General features: G+C 35.1%; 1 protein-coding gene across 1 annotated transcript; it reads left to right on the plus strand.

Moving 5' to 3' along the window:
- Positions 1-15,449: 15,449 nt before the first annotated feature.
- LOC144359441 (uncharacterized) lies at positions 15,450-23,481 on the plus strand. The gene is made up of 3 exons (XM_078012615.1): positions 15,450-15,522; positions 15,670-16,192; positions 23,144-23,481. The coding sequence occupies exons 2-3, from the start codon at positions 15,730-15,732 to the stop codon at positions 23,206-23,208; spliced, it is 528 nt and encodes a 175-aa protein (XP_077868741.1). The 5' UTR covers positions 15,450-15,522; positions 15,670-15,729; the 3' UTR covers positions 23,209-23,481.
- The last annotated feature ends 259 nt before the right edge of the window (positions 23,482-23,740 follow it).

Raw genomic sequence — 23,740 nt, forward strand, 5'->3', positions numbered from 1 at the left:
GAGAGAGAGAGAGAGAGAGAGAGAGAGAGAGAGAGAGAGAGAGAGAGAGAGAGAGAGAGAGAGTGTGTGTGTGTGGGTGTGCGCCCTAGGCAGGCACTCTCACGAACTTTGAATCATCTGTAAATCCAATAGGAAACGGCTGGGGGTAATTCAATATTACGATAACTCATCAATATTTTTACGGGGTGTAAAACTAGGATAACGTTGATACACTCTTGGCATAAGATGGAGCGCTTTAACTTTCATGGGTTTGTTATTAGCAAATCTCTGATCACTTACCATATGAATAGTATAAAATAAATTATCAGCGAACTTTAAAATGAAGCTATGAAGCTCAATGAAGCACAACGGCAAAATTTGGAAATGTGAAATTAAAATCATAACTAGTAATATTATTTATGTGTTTAGAAATAAAAAAAAAAGAATACATTAAGAACACGCTGTGTGAGCTGAATCCCTTGCTATTTTTTGACATATACACAACCAGTCAGCGTTACATGATGACTTAATTTGACAATTCTGTGGTTTTGGTGAAAAGTACAACGTGACATGAAGCTTACAGTACACAATGTTTCCCATCACGCTGGAATGAGCATTTGGTCCTGTTGGAAGAGTAAGCACATGCTCCTTGAACCGCAATGTCCGCTACTACAGTAAAGGTAACCGCGCATGACAGTGTGGAAATCCCTAATGCGACAGCCAATTTTGGCATTTGGCGTTTCGATATAGAACCACAGTTATAGCTCAATTCCTAACATATTTATATGTAACTGTGGATGTTTTTAGATTCCAACAATAAACATCAAAATGTGAACAAACAAAGCCCTTTGAGACTTTGCAAACATTATTAGACTTGCCACGACTCATACTTTTCTTAACAACCAGCACTCAGCGTTCGAATCGAGGTTGATTTTGTCATGGAGTTCAGTCAAGCAGTACAACCGTTCTAAACATGCGACCACGCCCACTAGAAAAATGATCAAATACGAAATATATTTGCATTGTCAAAATTGTAGTTCGTTGTGTAACATCCTTGTTTTCTCCGAGAACAGATCGCTGGTAGTGTGGATACTTGAATGGAAACGTACGCAGTTACTTGTAATTGCTGTCTGTTATCTTTATCAACTGAAATATATCATGTTTTGTTCATTTCCATACGCTGTTTAATAATTACATGAGTATTAAAACACACAAGAATAAAATGTATTTGTTTACTTATATTAAGGTAGCTTGATACAATGAAGATATATGTTAATATTTCTTTGACTTTCACAATATGATATGTTTTAAGGTGTTGTTCACACAACCCAGATAGAAGTATATGAACAACGAACTACTTTTCCACATAAAAAATAGGTCACCCAACCAATATAGCGATTTTCGAGCAATTTATCATTAGTTCTTTATTAATAATGTAACATCATATTTCCATTTATTTTCGCTTAGGGTTGTCACAAATTATTAGGAAATTCTTAAAATACTATTTATACTTTATGAAATAACATTTACATGCTTTGATTCTTTTGAACGGTGCTGGAAAAATTTTGCATTTTCTCAGACATTTTTTCTCTAAACAAACATCTCCTAATGAGTAAAAACCCGAGAGTTTGACGAGACTGTGAAATTCTGTAATACTACTTTGCCTGTGACCAAAAGATAAATCATAACTTAAAGCAAGTCTATTACGAAGTATACATTTTACAAAGAGATGTCCATATTTCTTTTCTTTTTTCAATTAAATATTCTTCATTCACTTTTGACGCTCGTCATTTCAATCAATAGTTTTAATTGTTACTGAAATAAACAAAGGGCAGATCAAATTTAATTTTCCGTGATTATTTGCTTATATGTGATTTGTATTTACACACGGTGTGTGCAGCGACCGAGTTGTACAATGTGCCGCATCGTTCTATTCACCTTCGTAATTAGAATTTGTTCAAGATACATTGGTACATTTAACCGGCCTTTACGCAGGTATATTTTGTCGCAGTAAAATTCTGATGTGAATTCGAAAACTGTTCCAGTCACAGTATAATACATTTTTTGCAGAAGGTGGGTGTTCGTATACTCAAGTCAAGAAAAAAATAGCCGTTGGCTTATTTTTTAAAAACGACACGAATAGAACGTATCTTCTAGCTACACAGTGGGACCTGTTACGGAGAGCACTGGTCCGTTATTCAAGTCAGCTAATGAACATTTCAGTTTCCTGCTTCTCATCGAGCCTCTGGTGTGTCATTAATAATTGACAACGACAAGCAATTCACAATCTGGTGTCTATATTCTGTCGTCTTATATTTTTTTAGTTGAAAGTCAAAACGCTGCTTTTTGTATGATAGATGAATCTTGCTACTATGTCACGGAAATGCGTGACATTCCGTCGAGTTAATAAACATAATATACTAACAATTCTTCGCCAATTCGACCATACATCTTTCACAGTAGCTCGCTGGCCCCAAACATATACTCAGCTGACGCCGTGCCCGTCCCCGAAATAGACGTGACATAAAATAAATTGAAATATACTTGCATTCAATTTGCAGCAATCTTATCATATCAACAGTGAAGATTTACCTAGATTGTACTGATTATTGACTTAAATTGTACAACTGTTGATAGTAGGCATTGTGAAAAGTGACATCAATATCACAGTGTAAGAAAGACACAATCCCGTAAGCTACAATGCGATGACAACTATCGTTGCTTATTCCTTTCCCGATCAAGGTACTCTGCTCGTGACTGTATTCTACTTCTACCTACTACTCTACTTGTATGCATGGATCAACGATAGATTTATATGGGTTAGAGTTGTATGAAAAACACTGAGATTTTTTAATTTAGCTCGTGATTGTAGTGGACTCGATTATTTACAAAAATTAAAAAAAAAACTTATATACTATACGGTTATTCGCGTTGTAGGAATACATCTCTCTCGCGCTTGTTTATTGTTTTGCGAATATAAAGTTCATCAAGATATACAATAGACGGCGACAAATCTTCATTGCCCAAAAAGTAAGGCTACCTTGTAATACCGTCTACAATCCAGTGATTTAAATCAGAATGATTAGTTAGTACTGATTGTACGATAACAAGAAACGAATACCACAGCCATCACGATTACGATTTGATACGTGTTCCTGATATTCTCACGACATGTCGCATGTGCGTCACTTGCATTTCTGACCACGTAGTTGATGTGAATTTCTTGTTAGTATCGGCACGGGAATAGTCACTTGCTAGACGGTGAATACGTGGCATGCCCAGAGGTACATTAAACAGCTATAATGGGACCAATTACACTAACAATGAACTTGAACAGAATAACTTAATATTGGCTGATGTGTTGGAATTATTAGCAATGCTAGTGAAACTATTATGTAATCATTAATTTCTCTGCATTTTACACACAATGTCACGATAATGTATGGTCTTCGAATGAGAATTCATTATTCATCATCATAAATATGGGAACTCCGTAATATGGGTATCACCACCTGTTTAACGACATGCTTTTTTATTCGTATCATTCCTCTGGGCGGGCTTTGGTTTATTTCAAACCTAGAACTTCGTATTACTCTCATTTCCGTTAGGTAATCTCTGTTCTGTAATTCGAATCGTGCGTTTGTCGCTCTGAGAAGAAGGGCTTGGTTTTCAACACCTGTCCACTCAAGCCGCTGCATGCGCAGATCGAATGTCCGCCAATCGAAGTATACAAGTTGACCGCCCACGAAGCAGTGCCAAGCCATTAACTATGTCGTATTACTGAGCATTTAAAGCCGGAAATATTGATCCGAGCAGAGTTGTACGCCGGCTACAAATACCCGCGTTTAGATATGCTCATATATTTCGTTGTATAAATTATCACTAAATTCGGCTTGTCTGATGCATGGCAGTTCATATGTGTAGCTAATAGTACCTGGGCGTGGAGAAGGAGGGAACGAATATAGCGGTGTCACTTTAGAAAATACCCCGCCGCTGACGTGGGTGGAGTTCAGCATTTGTATCGAGTAACCATCGTCGCCGTTGTCGTTTCGTCAGTTTATTGTAATTGTTCTAAAAATTTAAGAACATTCTGATGGCGATAATTTCACATTCGATATTTATGTTTATAACTGGATAGTATGGAATCTTATATTTAAACAGTGTATTTTTTCCGCCAGCTCTGAGATATCAAAACACTTTTCTCTGAATGGACAAAGTTGCGATGTATGTTTATGTATGTTCGCTGTCGCGTAAAGTGACATTGACCACAAACACGTATGGTTGACGTCAGTAATGTGTTTGCCAGTCAGAAGGCACGGACGCAGCGGTCAAAGCAATGGCATGTTCGTGATTTTGTGAATGTTTAATATAAGCGTTAGGAGTGTATGGAAAGCGGTAATTAAGAGCATTTGTGTATGTTGTTTAGTTATCTTTTCTTCGGGAAAAAAACGAGTGAGGCGACTGCTTACAGCGTCGAGACACTTTTCTCATTCGAGCCCCCTGTTGTATATGTATATGTTCGCCTTCCTGTAATTTATTACACTGAACATTTTGTACATCCTTCAAGCCACGAATTTACCAGATGGAGTCACAGCTCCATGCGTATAGCGGAGACTGTGTAGAACGCCCTACCAGATCGATGTATCTGCGATAAACTAGTCAAATGCTTCCCGGGAGCTATACTGAGAGATTATTCATTATATTTGTTTTTTGAACTGTGGACATTATTAACAAACCCTTCATAAGCATAATTATATGAATTACCATGATAACTTTCTATTCATAGTATTTTTTAAATTGTTTTTGTTATCTTTCAACATTATTCTCTTTAACTGATATCTATATCATATCAAACGATGTCCAGTCCGAGCAATTTTTCTGTAATTTGCGGACTAAACGTTCAATGTAATAGCATTTTGTTTTCCTGGAGAAAGATTACTTTATACGAAATGCACAAATGCTTGGAACAGTTATATGCGTACGTCAATTATTTGTTTTCCACTCGATTTTATAGATGGAGAACATTTGATGGTATTAATCGATTACCTGGTTAAAACCCCTACGACGTAGATAGGCTAGACCCGTGCCCTCGCGTATATATTCGGGAATGTTTACGCATGCAAGAGAGTGTTTGCTTCTATGTACTCCAAGCACATATGAGTTCCTGCCCATCAGTTTAAAATTATTGCCGGTGTTTGTTATCATATCCTTCACTTTGGTACACACATTTGAACAGGCTAGCTCCACATATTTATTTAATATATCGATATAAGGCAACCTTTATAAATAACTGCTTTAGATACGATATTAAATATGATGTTAGTTTAAGTGGCGACTCAAAGACACGTCCCATGTCCTACTATTACATTGATGTAAACAGCTGCATGTTTCCTGCAGCTGCCGAGAAACTGTTTTATTGGATCAGAAACCACCTAGACTTACGGGATTGTTTTGTCAGTGCTTTTCAATTAAACTGAACAAGAAAATATCAGTCCTGCGAGAAAAGGGATGGGGATAAATGGAGAGAGGGATAGAGAGAGAGAGTAGCAGAATTATGGCAATATAATAGACATATAATCATTGCGTTTTATTGAGTGCAATATAGCTATGCATAATTTTGATTGACAAGTCGTTCGCGTATTCACGCAAATGCGTAACTTGTGTGTATAAACAAGAATGTGTTTCAAACATAGTATTAGACTTCATTTAAGGCGAACCACTATTTCCATGACAACGTTAGATTTTCAGCGCGAACTTGCTACGCGTTTTTTCAACGCAATGCTGATGCAAGTTACAAATGACAATGCGAATCACTCGAGTTTTAGGAATATGCGGTTTTATATCCGATGCCATTTAAATAGCAAAATATGTTGATCTTCAATGGCGAGGAACACCCTGACTCGATATATATGCAGACAACATGGAACACGAAGCAGATTAAATAATTACCGACGCAGTAATCCACGGTAGTTTTAATCGCATGTTAAATGTATATATAGCTGGCGTGGCAACTAACTAGTATTGCAAAGTTTGACGAGCCTACTTTTTTCTTTCTCAGTTTATGTTACTAAAATATTGTGAGAGTGTTTTTTTTATTTTTTTTTATTTCACGTCTCTTGTTACAATTAATAATAATGTAAGAAAGTTTTTTTGCAATTAAAAGTTCATTGCGGATAGATGAGTGGCTTTAAACATATCGTATGCGTTATTACTTCCATATATTACACACATTTGATTGGAAAGGTTGCATTCCAAGAAATGTTAGTATTAAAGACTGGATGTGATATATAACACTAAACTGTGCAATGCCTTTAAATTGTTTACCATTCTCGCCCTTCTGTTTGTATTAACGCATAATAATAATAATAATAATAATAATAATAATAATAATAATAATAATGTACGACATTATGAGAAAATAAACTTCAAATTTTTAAAGTAGATGATTCAAATATTGTGCACGTACAGGCTTGTGGAATACAGTACAATACAAATGTGAGTGCGGTCCGAAAACTAATTTAAAATGGGAAACGAATTGAGAGACTATATTTAATATGAATAATATTATGACGTATTTTGTCCCATAAGCCACTTACTCTGATGCTAAATTACGGAATAACATTTTCACTAATATTCGTTTAACAAGAGTTAACTCAAACAAAATGTAAGACATACATGTTTAGTGTATATACAATTTCAAAACGTATACTTAAATTAAATTAGTTATCTTTAAATTATTGCAGTATTTCTCTGTACAAGGTTTAAAGGGTTAAATTCAATTGTCCCCAGTATACCGGACTACACGATCTATAAGCAATGTTCCGATCCCCTATTTATCTCATTTTGTTTTACCACCATAATTTATATATTTAAATATATTTGATTACATTGATGGTAAATAACATATTCTTATTATTATAAACTTTTGATTTCACTTTTTCATATACGATTACACAACAGAGTAAAGTAAGTTGCGAATTAAAACAATATTCATCAAGACTTCCTTAATGAACATGGTTTTAGTCGATTTATATAAAAAGGGGTTGGATGCGACTCTACGTACTACTAGTATGTTAAGAAGAGAGGAATCATCACGTATCAATATACGATCTGTGAGCAAAAACATCAATAACTTAAAATTATTTTATGAAAACTACATTTGCCTCCATTTTAAAACTACCGCTATTTTTGAACCTTTGCGCTTGAACAATCCACATATGGCTATTTATATAAAATTACTTTTTTGAATTGAAGTGCCGAGATACTGACAAATTTGCTGGTATACTGCTACTTTTCTCAATCGTACAGTCCAAGTTTTTCTGGTTTGAAATTATTGGTTGCGAAAATGTTGGCGTTATTTATGGAAAGCCGAACACCTTCATTTTAGAGCTTGTAACCAGCCTTCTCAGCATTCATACGTCTCTTCGATGAATAACAGTGATATTATCACTTCACGAATTATAATCCAAGAATCTAGGCAACGATATGTTAGTAGCCTGACTTCTGGTACGCACAAGTAATACCACTGACGATTTTCCAATTCTTTGTCATTTCAACTGAAGTTAGTATAATATAGATAATTCTAGGTGGGCGGCCATAATATTTTGCTGCGATATATAAATGCATATTTTTTTTCAAATGCTGGTGCGTGGTTTTTCGTTTAGAAAGCTAATTCGGAATAAATTTGTTAAGCCGATTTTTAGTTTCTCACTCGTCCACGTAGTTTTGTTCGATCTGTTATTTATTGTGTGTAAACACGTATGTTATCAATCTGTATATTTAGGCACATTTCACTGCACATAACATTATTTGAGCAATCAAAAATAGTACTCACTACCATGCAAAATAGTTATAGTCATTCTACAAGTGCTGCAATTTTTGATTCCATTTATTCTATGTAATGTGAGTGACGAGTTTCTTAGTTGTATGAAGAAACTCTGATCAAAACCGCTAACAAAGTGTTTTACGTCTGTGGTTGCTATGTCCCAGCAATAATCTCATAGGAATAAATGAAATAAAATGAATAAATGTTGGTACATATGTTAGCTCTATGTTGGGTTATATAAGTGAATTAGTCAAACATCCAACTAAATATAAAGAGGAAGTGCCCTTCAGTTTGGCTATAAAGGATACTCTATACATGGTTGGGTTGCAATACCTTTGCCAATCGAGTTACTAAAAATACATATTGGAAGATATTTAGATTTGTTTTTAAATAGTTTGATTTCTTTTTCATTTGTTATTTAGATACATTCAATGAGGTTGTGCAGAATGTGCCTATTTTATAAAAGTGTAATTGAGTTGGATTCTATCAAATGATTAATTTCCGAAAAAAGGTGGTAGTATTAAGGCTTAGTAACGTTATGTGATTTCAGATTTGATTATTCATGTATTATATTTGTCTGGTTTTAGAATGATAATATTTAAGTATCATTACAGGGAATATTACAGATGCGTATATAGTGTTAGACAATATAAATACAGATTTTACAGACAGATTGAATTAATATAGGTATTATAACATTAGGCATATAATCTGTTGTTACTTTTCTTTTCCTTGATATTCATATACCGCTTTATTCATATTTGGTACACTGTATCTCTTGTCGATGTGCATCAAATGGTCGTTGGCGATTATTGATTAGTTACGTAGTTTGTTCTGAGTGAACAAGTCACTCAGAATGCCGTGCTGAAATGTTCAATATTATACCATCTTTCAACATGATAAAAAGCAAACAGTTGGTTTGATAGTCATTTTAAGATAGCGAGAATTTTTTCCACCAAGTTTGAAAAACTTGTTCATAATGCTTGACGTGCATTTGAATATGTCTATGTAGTCGAGCAGCTACAACAATGAATTTAACGCTTGTACTTTGAAGTTTGATTTTGCATTTAATTATTGCGTTTTCTATCTAACATCTTAGCTATAATTGTTTTGTTTTTCTTATATTGTTGACTATACTGGTGAGGTATATTTTTTTCTAAATTATTACAATGTTACATAATGCATATCATGTCTTTTTTTGCTTGAAGTATCGTTTTGGTCAAGTTTGGAAAGTCCTTATCACAAGTTACGTATCTGTGGCACTCTACCGTCAATAAAGTCACGTGACTTTTGGTGCTTGCTGAATTTGTGATTGTTAAAAGATGAAGGGATTTATCCCCCCAACCCCCACCCTCCGTTGTCTATGTGAACTGCAATTTTTTGTAGTATCAATTGTCATGACCAGTAATATGACCACACTATCACATAGTCTACTTAGGATTTATATGGATCACGTGAAGTCGAAGAAGCAAAGAGTGCATTTTAGGTTAACCTGTCTGAAATTCACAAGTGATATGAGAATAATGACCACAAATTTCACTTCACTGCAAGTCCAGCTTTCATTTTTTTCTATTTAAGTACAAAATTGGCGAAGAATGGTTGATAGGATTCACTGAATGTTTTTTTTCCAAAAGCGTTATACATTACCTAAAATATATATGTTTTTAGAAAAAGATGATTAAGTTGTATGAATTATTAGACAAATAGGAACAATAAATACAGGTGGTTGTATATCAATGGGGAAATTATCCTAACGTATGCTACAATGCTATTACAGCCAATTACAATTCGTTTTGTGTAAAAACAGAAGTATTTTGTGAAATGTACATGCCTATAAATAAATAGCAACGCGTATACGTAGCAACAAATCTAACATTTTGATAATTTAAAAACCATTGCTTCACTTTTGTTATTTGACTTTTCACTTTTATTGTGTAATACATTCACCTAAATTCATATTGCCACACTTAATTGAAATAGAATGCAACCACATGCTAACGTTATTGACACAAATGTTTACCCATTTTTGCTTTATTGACTTCTCAATATCGGTTACATTACAATAGACATAAAAACATATTCTTTAAATTGGCATGATTACAACGTTTTGAAAATAGTAGAAATAGCATATTTTCACTCAATGTACAGTTTACATATGTCATCAGTATTTGGGTGAACATGTATATTTCTATATATGTGATCTTAACAGTGCGTACGTGTTTTATACAATCCTGTCACTGATTCTTCACATCCGCCCTAATTGTTTTTGTCGTGACTCAAATAGCATATATACTGTTTATTTTAACATTACAGCATTACATCATACCCAAATATTAATTAACCACACTAATTAACACAAACAAATTTTCAATCATGAAACTATACATTATCGTTGACTAGCAGTCCATTTAAGAGAGTGAACTATTATACCATTTTCAGGAGAATAATCCTTATACATTATTGTATTTATCTGGAGGCGACTGCTGACAACTATAACAAATGTCAGTATCAGTAAAATGTCAAAAAGCATGTATTTACCATAAACAACGTAATTTCTTTAAATAGGATTTATTTCAAGGCTGTTTCCGAAGCTGCTCTGAAAATTATTGACTTGCCGACTCGAAAAGATAATACCATGAATGTAGGAGGCGAATTATATCGTTTATCTGTTATGTATATTCAGATAAAAAAACGAGTGCTTGGGAGTAAACAAGATTATATGACAAATGCAAACTCAAAGAACCTAATGATGTTGAGCACTCAACAAATATATATCATTACATAGATTATAATTTAGTTTATTTTACATAACAGGCTTACTGTGATTATATTTTAATGCGATATTTAAATTATATGAAGAGGTATTTATTAATTTTAATAATTTATTTAATATAATCAATATTATAAAGGTGTGATATTATCCTCTGTGCCATGTCCTCGGCTACATTAGCATAAATAATGGATTTTTACTGATATTGAGTGTGCATTCATTAATTGGTTAATTTAACGTACTAGAAAGATATATTCAAATAGCTATGAATTCAATTTGCGTGGGCAAATGTTATATATTATGCACAAAAGCTAAACAAATATAGGTTATTCCTTAAAATAGGAGGATACCTGCATTAACCAAAATTTTGCAAAAAATCTTTGCCTTGCCCGTCTCTTGTATCACAATATTTTTTTGACATTGAAGACGTCGTGTACTATCAGCGGTGATTAAGTTACTAGAAAATCTGCCTCACACAAAGTATTTTAATAATAATATTTTGAGTAATTTAAACCTGACACAGTCTGGGTTCGTAGGTGGCACTGACAATGGCAATCTATTCCCGGTTGCTTCTCTACTAAATAGGTTCACTCCTCTCATGGGGAAGAGTTGATAAGAGCACTGATAACAAATTGGGAGAATGATATTTCTCGATTTTATTTCATGTAATTTATAACAAGGGACATTACTCAATAGGATACATACATTGTTTGCTGAAAAATATAGAGTAACTGTTACTTTCACCCACGAATACTATTCTTAGTAACCGTGTTTCAAGCAGTGTGAATCACTCAATTTATTCAGTATAAAATTATTGAATTGAGAAATTCTCAAACGCCAGATAACAATGTCAGAGTGCTGTGGAAGTGACTGTAATAACTTTCTCACGAACGTATCACGCCTTCTATTCACAACTTTAGAGCGTTCTCGATGAGCTCGGGCGTGGCACACGTAGAAATGCTCACAGCGTAAAACGCGCCGCAGCGATCCCGGTTGCGACGTTTCAGTGGCGGCCTCGCCATATATTTTTGCTTCTCATAAAGACTACTCGAAACATAAAAACGGTGTATCTTATTTAATATCTATTTCGGCACGTTCGCTGTCTATTTTGAACGGCTAAAATTTCTTCAGAATCTTGAAAGCAGCCTCGAAAGCAACAGCGGCCAGGACTCCACCACATATCCATAATATATTCATTATCATGTGACTGAGTCTCAGCCAATCACAGCATGCTTAACAACAGAGAGATGTGATAAATATATTTCTTCGGACAGGTGCTGCTGAACACGTGTCTGAGTTGTGTGAAGTTGAAAAGAAATTATTATTGCTATTGCTGTTACATCCCCTTTGTGAAGTTACCAACTATCGTTTAATTTGACACTCTGTAGATGACAGCTTAACACTCTCAAATGCGTTCATGTCTTTTATATCTTGTGAATTATCTTCAATAAAATAAACCCCTAAACCGCTAAGTGTGTTGCAGATTTTGTCTACATTAACAACAACGACAATAATAACCCACTGGGTAAGCTGGAATATAGGCATACTCGATAAATTATAAATCGGTATGCTTTCTTCGTGTTGTGCATTTACTGTATGCATTGTGTGCTCGTTCGAATATCACGCATCGCGGTTTGGTTACTAACTTACGACAACAAGCTGTAAAGTGAGACTGAAGAAAAATCTAATCTTCGGAATTAGTGGATGTACTATATGTTATACATAGTCTGTTGACGAAAATTAAGTGTATTGTGAATGAGTCTATAATCTGTTGCGATACATTAAACAAAAGCGAAGAAACGCCCACTGATATGCTATTATGCCGCGCTTTATATTTCTATGATTGAATGTTGAATGTAACACGCATTTCAAATTGCTTCTGCTATGTCGTCATTCAAATCGAGGTTTATTTGTGACGACGACGTTATTGTGCGAGCGGTATGCACGCGCCCGGCTCGATTAATGAGAAGTTAGAATTTTAGGACGTCTCTACCGATATCGTCCTTTTTTTTTTAATCTGCCGCTGCCATTGTGAGAGGGATTTACAGAAGTTCCGTGAGATAAGACAAGAGCCGAGAGCAAACTATCAATGTGTTAGCACTCCACGAGACGGGTAGAGGGAATGAAATGGTTACTTATCATTGCACTTAATATGACACACAGGTAATGTGAATGGCGAATGTACAACGGTCTATAAAGGATGATATAAGTAGCCAATCAGACGACACAGTTCAATCACGTGGGCTTCTAAAATATAGAAAGCTAAAATATAAATTAAAACATGTGTACGTGATGCTATCTCTTTCATCGTCTTTCTCACTTTGATGTGAATTGGACCTGTAGCTACCTATCTTTCCTGCATTGAGCATGTTTGTCACTGATGTTCGTGAGTGCTCTGGTAATCGCATTAGCCGTGATTCAAATTGAAACAGTGAAACAAACCTCGCGTAGAGTTTAGGATGTGTTCCGTTGCCGTATACGGTTGATGAGGGGTAGGGAGGCCAAACCTGTTGTCATCTCTCGAATCACAGCTTATCGAAATAATTTTGCTCCCGGAAACAGAAACGGAACGCTATTAATGTGATTAAAAAAACCTGTGCTGATTAAATGAATGGCGCAAAATGTCTGTTCCTGTTTATGAAAAAAAATGTATTTCGACAATTTAAACTAGTGTTGGACGCGTGCTTGAAAACACGGTCGAATAAAAAGATGTTTAATTCTATGCTATCCATTGAAGAGATAGAGAGGGATACAACCACAAACACTTGACATCTCACAGTGACGATGTCCTATTGAAAATCAGTTCGCTGTTAATATTTATAAGAATTTTATATCTTTTTACTGAACTGTAACTATCTCTTGGTCTACTTATCTTCCCAGTGGAGTGGAGAAACGTTTGTGACTGATACGACTCAACACTAAATCATGCAGTAAACACATTGTAGGGCCGTGTGACAAAAGCCACAACATCAAATGTACTCTTTTCTGAATGTGCTTAAGGTGGGAATGCCACTGACTGTTCGCGTTCCAGTCAACCTTTGTCAGTTTCACTGCAGGGCTTTTTTTTCTACATTCTATCCACCGACACATGTTTCACGCCTGTATTGTATGTTCCATGATTCTACTTCAATCTTGGCTTGTATCGCATCCTCAGTGTTGCCGTCTCCTGTACAGCACTACAATAATGAAACGAGCTAGCAGCAAAAAAACAACATAAATCCAGATACTAATAAACAAAACAGGCAAATTAGTGGCGCATCGCTTATTCTATTGTCTTAATTGGTTATCTAATTTCTCTACTAATGAAAAAAAATGATTAACTAAATTTAATCAATTAATTTTTATTAATCGGGTGAAATCGGAGAGTAATTGACACAGTGTGTTTTCTGAAGTAAAAGGTAAAATGCGTAAATAAGTTACAGGATAATGGTGGTCCAAAACAAAGCTCGAATGTTGTATGCAGTAATTCTTCCTATTAATACATCGTTACTACCGGGATGGTCATTTTAATATAGCCCATAATACCTATCGTAATTGCGATAGTTTAAGTTACTCCACTAACCGTACAATGCATAAAGGCCCGACATGCCTACTTTGTATAGTCGCCAAATCTTAGAAAATTGAATAGACATTAGAATGGAAACAATCTTTAACAAAAGAATTATAATTGGATTGTTGAGTACTTCAGGAGTATCCACAAGCTCAAACAACCTGTACAAAAACAAGCACCGTTCGTTACATGAAGTGGAATGGTTTTTTGAAGTGCGTGGGAGAAAAGACCTCATGAACTCGGTCTTGAAGTTGTGGTGTCTACAGTACTAACATTCCACCATGAAACTCCCGTGTTCATTATTGTTTCTATGTACAAATAGCTGCGTCGTGCGTAAATTATAAGTTTTTACAAATACAAGCATAGTTTTTTTGTCGCTGCTGTTGCATTGACGCCAAAAGCTCTGATGTAGCCGCCTTTGAATCCTCTCCCCACCAAGAACATGGTGTTTTGAATAGGTTTAGCGAGTAGATGTATACCATACCGTTAAACACATATGGGAAATTTATTAGTTACACGATGCGACACGCTATCATGAAACTGCCATGTAAACCACGAAAAAGCATTTAGACATTTCTTAGACTATGATGACAATTTCCCGGTATGTTGCTTTAAATGGTGTGGTTGATTGAAGTCCTGTACATAGTTGTCAACATATATCTATATATATAATATTAAATATTTGCTTAAAGAGGTCTTGCACTCGGATTTTCTGTGTTTGCCGGGACCGGTTTACATTGTATATTGCATATATAAAATTATTGGCTATTTTTACGTACCTACAAATCCATTCCTAATGGTAGGTATGTAAACTGTTCAGCTGTCTAAACAAGCAATGCCTATTTTGTAAGTAATGAGTGGAAATCGAAGTACATCATACGTATCTTTGTATTGATTTCATTAGCGACAGTGCCACCACGGGCAGGATTGATTTCTAAAGGATTTCCGTAATGCTTGGCCCGCTGTCATTCCCTTGTTAAGCATATCGCCACGCCCCGCTGTGAGTAAAACTTAAAGAGACTCGAATAATCACCTCGTCCTTGCATGTACAAGTGTAACGTTAGTGAATATATGGTTACAATTACAGGGTCCTTTTTTCAAAAGGTCGAATTCTGAGGAATTAGTCGTTAGCAATACCGTTGTTGAAGAAAAGTAAGCTAAACTAACGGTAAGTTAAACGCCATTACAGGAGGCTGTCAATTATCGGTAGCCATGGAGACCCACATTTGCATACTTGGTACTGAGCGATTTCCATGCCGACCAGTCACCAACAGCTTACGTAGGCGGCGCATCTGAATAAAACGCGTAGTTTCAGAGGTACGTACGGAGTAGAGCCCCGACTACCAACTGACACAGAGCGGGAAACATAACAGGCAAGTTCGGATCGGCCAACAGAACGTAAGTCCTATAGTAGAAATCTCCGTGTTATAACTGTGCTTATTATGTCTTCAAGAAGTCGAAAGCTCGTTGTTTTATTTATTATATAAATATATTATATATCTATAATATACTGTCTAACGCCATTTTTCCATTTTTATTTTTCAGATTTTTATTTCAAAATTGTCCGCGTTCTCCTATATTTGTGTTATAGTGTAGTACGTAAAAATGAACTTATATTCCTTGATCGTTTTGGTTTTGGCCATCGCTATACAGTCGACCCTTTCTGCAGATGATGAACAGTTTAATTCTCTTGAAGAATCAAAGGCAAATTCAAAGTTAGATCAGATGGTGTCTGATAAACGCAGTCCAAGTAGACAGAATCCCGCTAGCCGCCAAGCAGCCTTTGGAAAACGATTCGACATCAATGACAAACTAGAATTCTACGGTTTAGGGAGAATGGTGAGAGGAACTTGGCCACCGCCAGCATCTAGTCGGACTGCCTTCGGAAAAAGAAACGATGCCGACAAAGGCAAGAGGCGAAAATTTGGAGTACCGTCAAGTCGACTATCCTACTTCGGAAAGAGAGAAGACGAACCAGATAATGAAAGCTGGAATAATGCTACGGAAGATGAGATTAACTCGATTAATGCCCTATTGGAGAATCTTATGAAGGTCTATGATTTGAACGGTAGGTTGCATCAAAATGTACAAAGAGTCGACATGTGTAATTTTGTTCTAATACGTGATAATTTGATAATTTCGTGATGTTGCCAGCGTTTTTCACACAGGATACTCGCGTTGCTACCTCCCTATTTTATCAATTATCATATCTGACGACTCGAATATCTTTCGTCCTTATTGCTTTTCTTACATAGTTTAAGTATTAGAGAAACAATTATGTTGAGTTTGTTGTATTCATTATTCATACACTGGCAATTTGACTTAGTGAAAGCATGTGGCGTTATAATGAGTACACTGGAGATTTCCAATGGAAAAATTATTATTGATTAATTCAATTCGATTCAGAGATATACGGATTATACATGGTAACCATTCATAGTTTCAGTTCAATTATAATTAATTAGTCATTTAAAAAAAATGTTTCGATCTATCAGAGGGTTTCATTTTTGCTCAGACTCAATCCCTATAGAAACATTAATAATATGAAAAAATAGTTATATTTATAAATTCAGTTATAAAAACTAGCAATTAAATAACCGTAAAACTATATCATTTTACGAGTAATTAATTAACAGTAACACACTCAAGTCTTACATGATCCACAATCAAATTTGAACATTTGCAGTAGCTTTAAGTAAGAATTGTTACTAGTATATCTATCCATAAACATAATTATTTTGCGCCTTTCATTAATTCGGGTACTTCAAGTAGCCATGTCTATCCATATATGAGTAACTTCTCTGAAACACCATAGAATGTACGGCAAACGATGTTTTGGTCGACATTCAAGCGACAAAAAATAATATGATTACAAGTCATAATTTAGCCGTTCTTAGTTAAATATATGATTTCATGCGTATATTTCTTTTTTTTTCATTTTGCCACTTTGTGTAGTTTTTGTATTTAAAACATGGTCAATCGTGACTTCAGCTTTTTAAAGAACGAGCAAAGCCGATCTCAATAATCTCATTGGTTTATGTATTTGCCACGCCAATTATTCGTATAAAATGTGTGTGAGAGATGGCGAGATGGAAATCTGTGGGCAATGATCGTTGCTATAATCCGTTGATTGCTCTGTTGAAACATGTGATGCGTATCTTCTTATATCGGATATAGGATATATCGAAGAGCTTCTTTTCATTTCGTCAATTCGTGAATACAATGAGTTTCCAAATATAACAACACATCCGTGGTGTATGGTATGATATAATTGGTTGTTGGCGTTTGGGAAATGTATAAAAATTTAGATTTCAAATTATGAAAAGAAACGAGATTACGCATTTGGATATATATATTCACGTATCTGCTTACTATTAATATTTCGATTACTTCCATCGTGCATTCCTCCTTGTTATCATTTTATTAATTAATATGTTCTTGCTAGTTTAGTGTCCTGCGGAATTTTTTGTAATAACTAGTGAGTATATGTGAAAATTGGTCCTTACATGAGTGTTCAAAGGCGTTTGGTTGTGACGCAACAAAACAACCTAAAGTATTGGCAGGAAATAACACTTTAACCGTAGGGCGATTACAGATTGATTGGTCCTGCAATTTGAAAATGGGGTCCCAATTATATGATACAGGCTTCCTCAAAGGAGTGGCTCATTGATTAATGAAAATTCTACCGTCAAGCCCATATAATGGCTGTACATGTTTCCTCAATACGACTTGTTTACGTTTAGATAGGGAGAGATTCATATAAACGCCCACAATGCAACGCGTTAAATAACAAATTATTTTCAAATATGTTCCGTCGCGAAAGATTTCAAATCTACAAATTTCAGGAGAATCAATAATTACAATAGTTTTACAAGTAGGTGAGTAAGCAGTGTATTGTAGAGCATCATATGAGATGTAATAGTTCCCATCTGCATTAAACATCTATAAACTACGAAATATGGACTTTTAATCAAATGTTTCTTTTCAAATTATTTTATGTTGACTTTGTTCATTTTGAATATTTGCGTTTCCATTTTAAAGTACTATATTTCTTATTTGGTAAGGAGTTGTGTTGACAGAGAGTGTAACTGTTCCTAGACATATAATATTCTAGCCTGCCGCCCATTAGCAGTTCATTCAAATTTACCCCAAAAAACAATATGAACTTTATTTCACGTAGATACGCATGCGTGATACGAATATTACGTCTTGGTGTGTCTTTTTGTACTTTCTGTTTGAATTGTAGTGAAATCAGAGCATAGCTGAAAGCTGTTTATAAAACTCGTCGACTATCATGTGATTCGAAATATAACACAAAGTACAAATTTAATGTGATCTAATACAAATACCTAGAAACGAAAACACGAATTCGGTTTAACCAGCCAAATACCGGGAGCGTTTTCAGGGCGTTATATCTATATGAGCGTGGTGTAATTTTAACGATCACCAAGCTTCTGCTTAATCAAATCTGCTGTGTCATTTACATCAATACTGCTCGTGGTGGTGTGTGTTTGAGTACAACCAGTTAATGATAAGATGATGTAATATTTAATCGAACACAAGAAACTGGAATCAAGAGTTCACCCCAACGAAAACTCCAGATGTGATCACTCCCACGTAACATGAATTTCCATAAGTAATGCGCGAATTTATTCTGCTAGATAAATTACTATAGGAGATAGTTATACGTGAATGGGTTCGAGCTGTCATTTTCTTCAGAGATCTTTGACGTTAAATAGTACCTTATTGTCTATAGGGTAATTATCATAGATTTGTTGTTGCAGATTTTCAAACAGAAAACCTTTCACTTGTATTTAAAACGGTACATTCTAGCGCTGATCACCGCCGCAACTCCTCCCGATCAGTCTGGTATTGTGATATGCTCACCTAACTACAAATCTGGGTAATCTTGAACCCATAATTCGATCTCAAATTTCGTATACATCTTAGCATCTTATTATCCCAAAATAACAACTGCGTTTCTTGACAATTCTTCACGTCGTATCATAGCATACTAAACGGGCATCATTTGTAGCACCATTCAATTTTGTTTTCATCCTTGTTACTGCGCATTTAAAATGATGTCATGTCGTCATACTATCCATGTCTTGAATAGCTTTCACCCATGAGGATGATAAAGAAGATGCACAATTCGTGATATCGGCTTCCATGCTAAATGACACTACATTGTGTGCAGCACGTACAAGCCGCTTGTGCAGTCAGGAGTGACAACTTCAAACGACATTTTACAGGGGTTACTGGCAAGTAGCAAAATGCACAAATACAAGTCTTTTCTCGTCATTAAAATCGCATACAATATCTTCACAACCATTCTGGCGTTAGCGAGATTATTGGGAAATCCACTAGGAATGGAACAGATAAACCTCAACGACTTCAGTGAATGGCAGCTCATTCCCAATTTATTCCTCCGCTCTTTATGAATTCAATATAGACTTATGGTGTATGTATATTGCATGTGAATTGTGATTTTCTAATCAACGCTACCGCCCTTGCATGGAAGAAGGGACTCCCAACTGCCCGATTTTGTCTTGGAATATTTTATAATAACATTTTTGTGAACTGAAACTATATAAATTAAAATTAAGTATTTGTATTCGCCATGGTAGTTTTGTTTTACTTAAGTTCGGGCATGCTCCCGATCTCATTTAAGTCGTCTCTGACTCGTCTCCCTCTAGGTGTTGTTAGCGATCGTCATTCCGTATAAGACAATTTGTTTGTGCACTCACTGGCGCCGTTCACTATTGAGCAAGTCGATTTCATGTCTCGGGGGCATGACTAGTCATTGTAGTCGCTAAGTTATTATATGAACATTAGGCTTCGTAAACTTACTTCTTCAGTCGTGACTGTTAATTAGACTGTATGTGTCCTATTCATTTTCATAGATACATTATTATGAATATATATATTTGTTTATTGATATGAGTATATTTTCATTAGGCGATGAGAGTGAGAATTACAGAAACATACTGACTGTTCCCCTTCTTCAGTTTAGAGTCATCGCAATATATACTAGTGTATAAGGCGGTTGCTCCTAGTTTTGCAGTTTTTAACAGATTATTAAATTCCTGTCTTATTTACAGCCCGACATATGTTCCTTGATTAAATGTACGGTTTCTTTTTCATTAATTTAAAATTGAAAAATGAGTTCTCGTGTTTACATGTCATATAACTGTCATTTCGATTTGTCTCACATTTCTTGATGTGTTACAACCTTGTCTGTTTCAACATAGAGAGAGAGAGTTTTTTTCCATATTTGATACATATTTGAATTATGTTGGGGAGATGCTTACTGCGTTTTGTAATGACATCCATGTCTTTAGTACTGTTAAAAGCTAACTCGTGCTTGCGTAACTAGCTTCATAGGGATTAGGCACCGGGGGCACAAATATATATTTGCCAAATAAAGCTAATCACCCGATTTTTTTCTTTTAAATAAGGCAAAGGCTAAGTGATACAACGAAGATGCAAACAAATATAACAAGACCATTCTGTTAGTTATTATATAATATTAGGAATATTCGGAGATGTTGCAGCAATAGGGGGTATATCGTTACCTTGGAAACGGCGAGGTATTCAGATGAACATAGCAATGCATAATTATCACGTAAATCAGAGTGAATTATGTATCATGAAAATCATCTCTCTGTTGTTTTCTTTTCGCCCCTTTTCTATTGACATATTCATTGTTTGTTGGTGTACCCTTAGCATTTACAAAAGACCACCTGCGAACGTATTAACAATGACAGGTCACTGCTATCTCAAGAACAGTCAATCTGCCTTGTAACACGTAACACATGATGCAATCTTTGCTGATGTACTTCACTTGTCTAAGTAGTGTGTGCATACTCGCGATTCCTTCAAGTGTTAACTTAATAACATATCTCTGGTTAAGTGAGGTGAGAAAATTGATGCTCGGGTTGACTATACTACTAGAATTAAATGAAATCTTTTTGATCACAAGGTAAAAAAAGCATGTCTGTCTATTACACGTCGCACTCTGGATTACTGAAAATAACTCTTGTTCTTCTTACATTGTTAAGGCGTTCACACATATTTCGATTGATTTTATTAAATTATAAAATTCGGAAAATAACAGTTACACTCCGAAATTTGGTTGACGGAATAAGAAACTTTAAAACTCTCATCAGCCAGAGAAGCTGGTCTAGGCAGCGATAGACTTCGGCGTGTTGATCAATCAATAAAACTGCTAGAAAATCGACAAGCACATGTATTTGTCCAATCTAACAATTTCCAAATAGCAATATATTATCTACGTTAGCTGCAGGTACACACATATACGTACAGCCGACATCCGGCACCCCGCTCAATATATATCGACTAATCTTGGGGCAGTTATCAATTTTACCAGTCAACATGGGCTGATTAGCACGGAGTGGATGAAAACACCTTATAGACCTGTCATCAATTACACACTGACAGCGTTATCTGTAAGTTCGAATATATAGCCCTGGAGAACATATTGCACACGGAGAGGGTGTGTCAATGGCAAAGTAAAAAAATGACTGCGTGTGAAATTTCAGTTATGCGTAGCCTTCAGCAAAAATAGATATGTGATAAACAAATTGTTTTTTTTAATATTTTATTTCGATCTCTAATAACGACGCGAGGCTTTCAACGTAGGTTTTTACTTATAATATTATAAAGAACCTGGAGCAATATGTTGATGGTGGTGATATACATTTATATTGTTTTTTCGTCGGAGTAAAAAAAATGCCCATGATTGAGTCATCAAACATCGATTCTCTATTGATTTGTGCATCTTGTATACTGTATTCTTGAGTCCCTAATGGCAATTCTATCTCATTCTTAAAGTTAAAGGTTGAAACGTACTTGCCGCCGATGTCAAACTAAAACTTAATTGATTTACCATACTTGTGAGTGTTTTAAGTGGGGGAAAAGCGAAGAAGTGTTCTTTAAGAGTTCCCAATTTCAAAAGAGATATTCTCGGGCACATTTGCGGCAGTGCGCCGCATACGATTAATTTAAATACTAAAGGGGCAACTTTGAATACAATTAACATCATCTAAATGTGATACCGTGGTCCTCCTTAACAAGGTATGCTGGGAGCTCAACTCAAATCAGGTTAGTTAAACAGTGTGCACATAAAGCCTGCATTTGGGTGACCTATTGTATCTATAATATCCTTGCAATTGGTAACTATGGTAATATTTGAAGGTACCAATAAACATATAGTTTATATATTAGATGACAAGCCTACTAACGTTATTAATTTGTTCAAATGAATCGTCATTTTAATTATCACATTTTTGTTGATTATTTTTTTTTGATATTTGGTCAAATAAGAACTCCAATGATGAAAAAAATGCTCAGTTTCCACGCAGTAGATAAGACATGACTAGAAAGTGATTATATGACTGCATAACGACTAAATTTAGTCTGTAATCTTTCCGACAAACGCCACCTGCTGATTATTTCAAACACATATTGCTTCTACTTCTTCCAAGCCTATTTCACTTCGATCGCTCCACTCTACTGCATTGTCTAAGCCCTCATATTCGCCCGATCAGATATGTCTGTTTTCAGCGAGGCTTGCTACGCGCGTGAAGAATATAAACATGCTGTGTTATATATGACTTCTAGCCAAATTGCCTTTTTGACTTGAAGAACAGAAACAACTGTTAGTGTGTACTCTGCATATATAATCCATGTGAGATATGTTTTAAAGAGTTTTTTTTTACAAGGTCTTGCCAGATCTTATATAAACTTGGATTTTTTGTTTAGATTTGTATTCACTTATGATAGTAGTGAAACTGGTAAATTATTTTGAGTGTATTTTAAACTCGCGTGAATTTTACGAAAATTTATTAATTCCTATATAATTAACCTACATATAGAAAGTGTATGTATGCGATCAATTGGAAGATATGTACAACATTTCTATATTGAATAACACTCTCAGTAGCACTGTTTAATATTGGTTGTGTTTCTGAATATTTGTCTTTCCTTTTTATTTCAGGCGATGGCGTCATCAGCAAAGATGAGTTTTTTGTGGTTCATGCGTTTCTGATGCAGTTACCGTAATCGCCTGACTGAACTTTTGAGGTCACCTCACTGTGTATACGTAGAAATAGTCACCAATTTTTGAAATGTTTAAAATGAAAAAAAAATCTTATCTCATTATTGATTTAATTTGAAACAATATTCAACTATTTATTTGTTCGCTTTGATTAGGTTATTGTCTACAAAGATTTTTACATGTATTTGTGTAAACATTTGTAACTGATACCATGTATGTTACAATTGTAAATCGTTTGGTCCCAGTCTTTAATAAACGTATACTATCAATTGCTAAAATGTGTACATATTCATTAGATTTGTTTTCGTATGTTCCAACTATTAACGAGTAAGCGATCTTAAAGTATATACTGAGAATGGTCAGTTTATTTGCCTTACGAATCGCACAAAGAACGAATACGGAATAACGGTTTGCCCGAACGCATTTATCTGAACTTACATATTACAGATATTTTTAATCAATAATTAAGATATCGCACAAGAAAAGCAATGTTCACAATCATATATAAAAAATATAATCGAACCAGTAATATATTGT

This window comes from Saccoglossus kowalevskii, chromosome 1, assembly GCF_978046115.1.
Source record: "Saccoglossus kowalevskii chromosome 1, keSacKowa6.1, whole genome shotgun sequence".
Lineage (NCBI taxonomy): Eukaryota > Metazoa > Hemichordata > Enteropneusta > Harrimaniidae > Saccoglossus > Saccoglossus kowalevskii.

Coding starts and splice junctions, on each gene's coding strand:
- LOC144359441 (XM_078012615.1), top strand. CDS start 15,730: ATGAACTTATATTCCTTGATCGTTTTGGTTTTGGCCATCGCTATACAG. Junction 16,193..23,143: donor GAAGGTCTATGATTTGAACG/GTAGGTTGCATC, acceptor TTTTTATTTCAG/GCGATGGCGTCATCAGCAAA.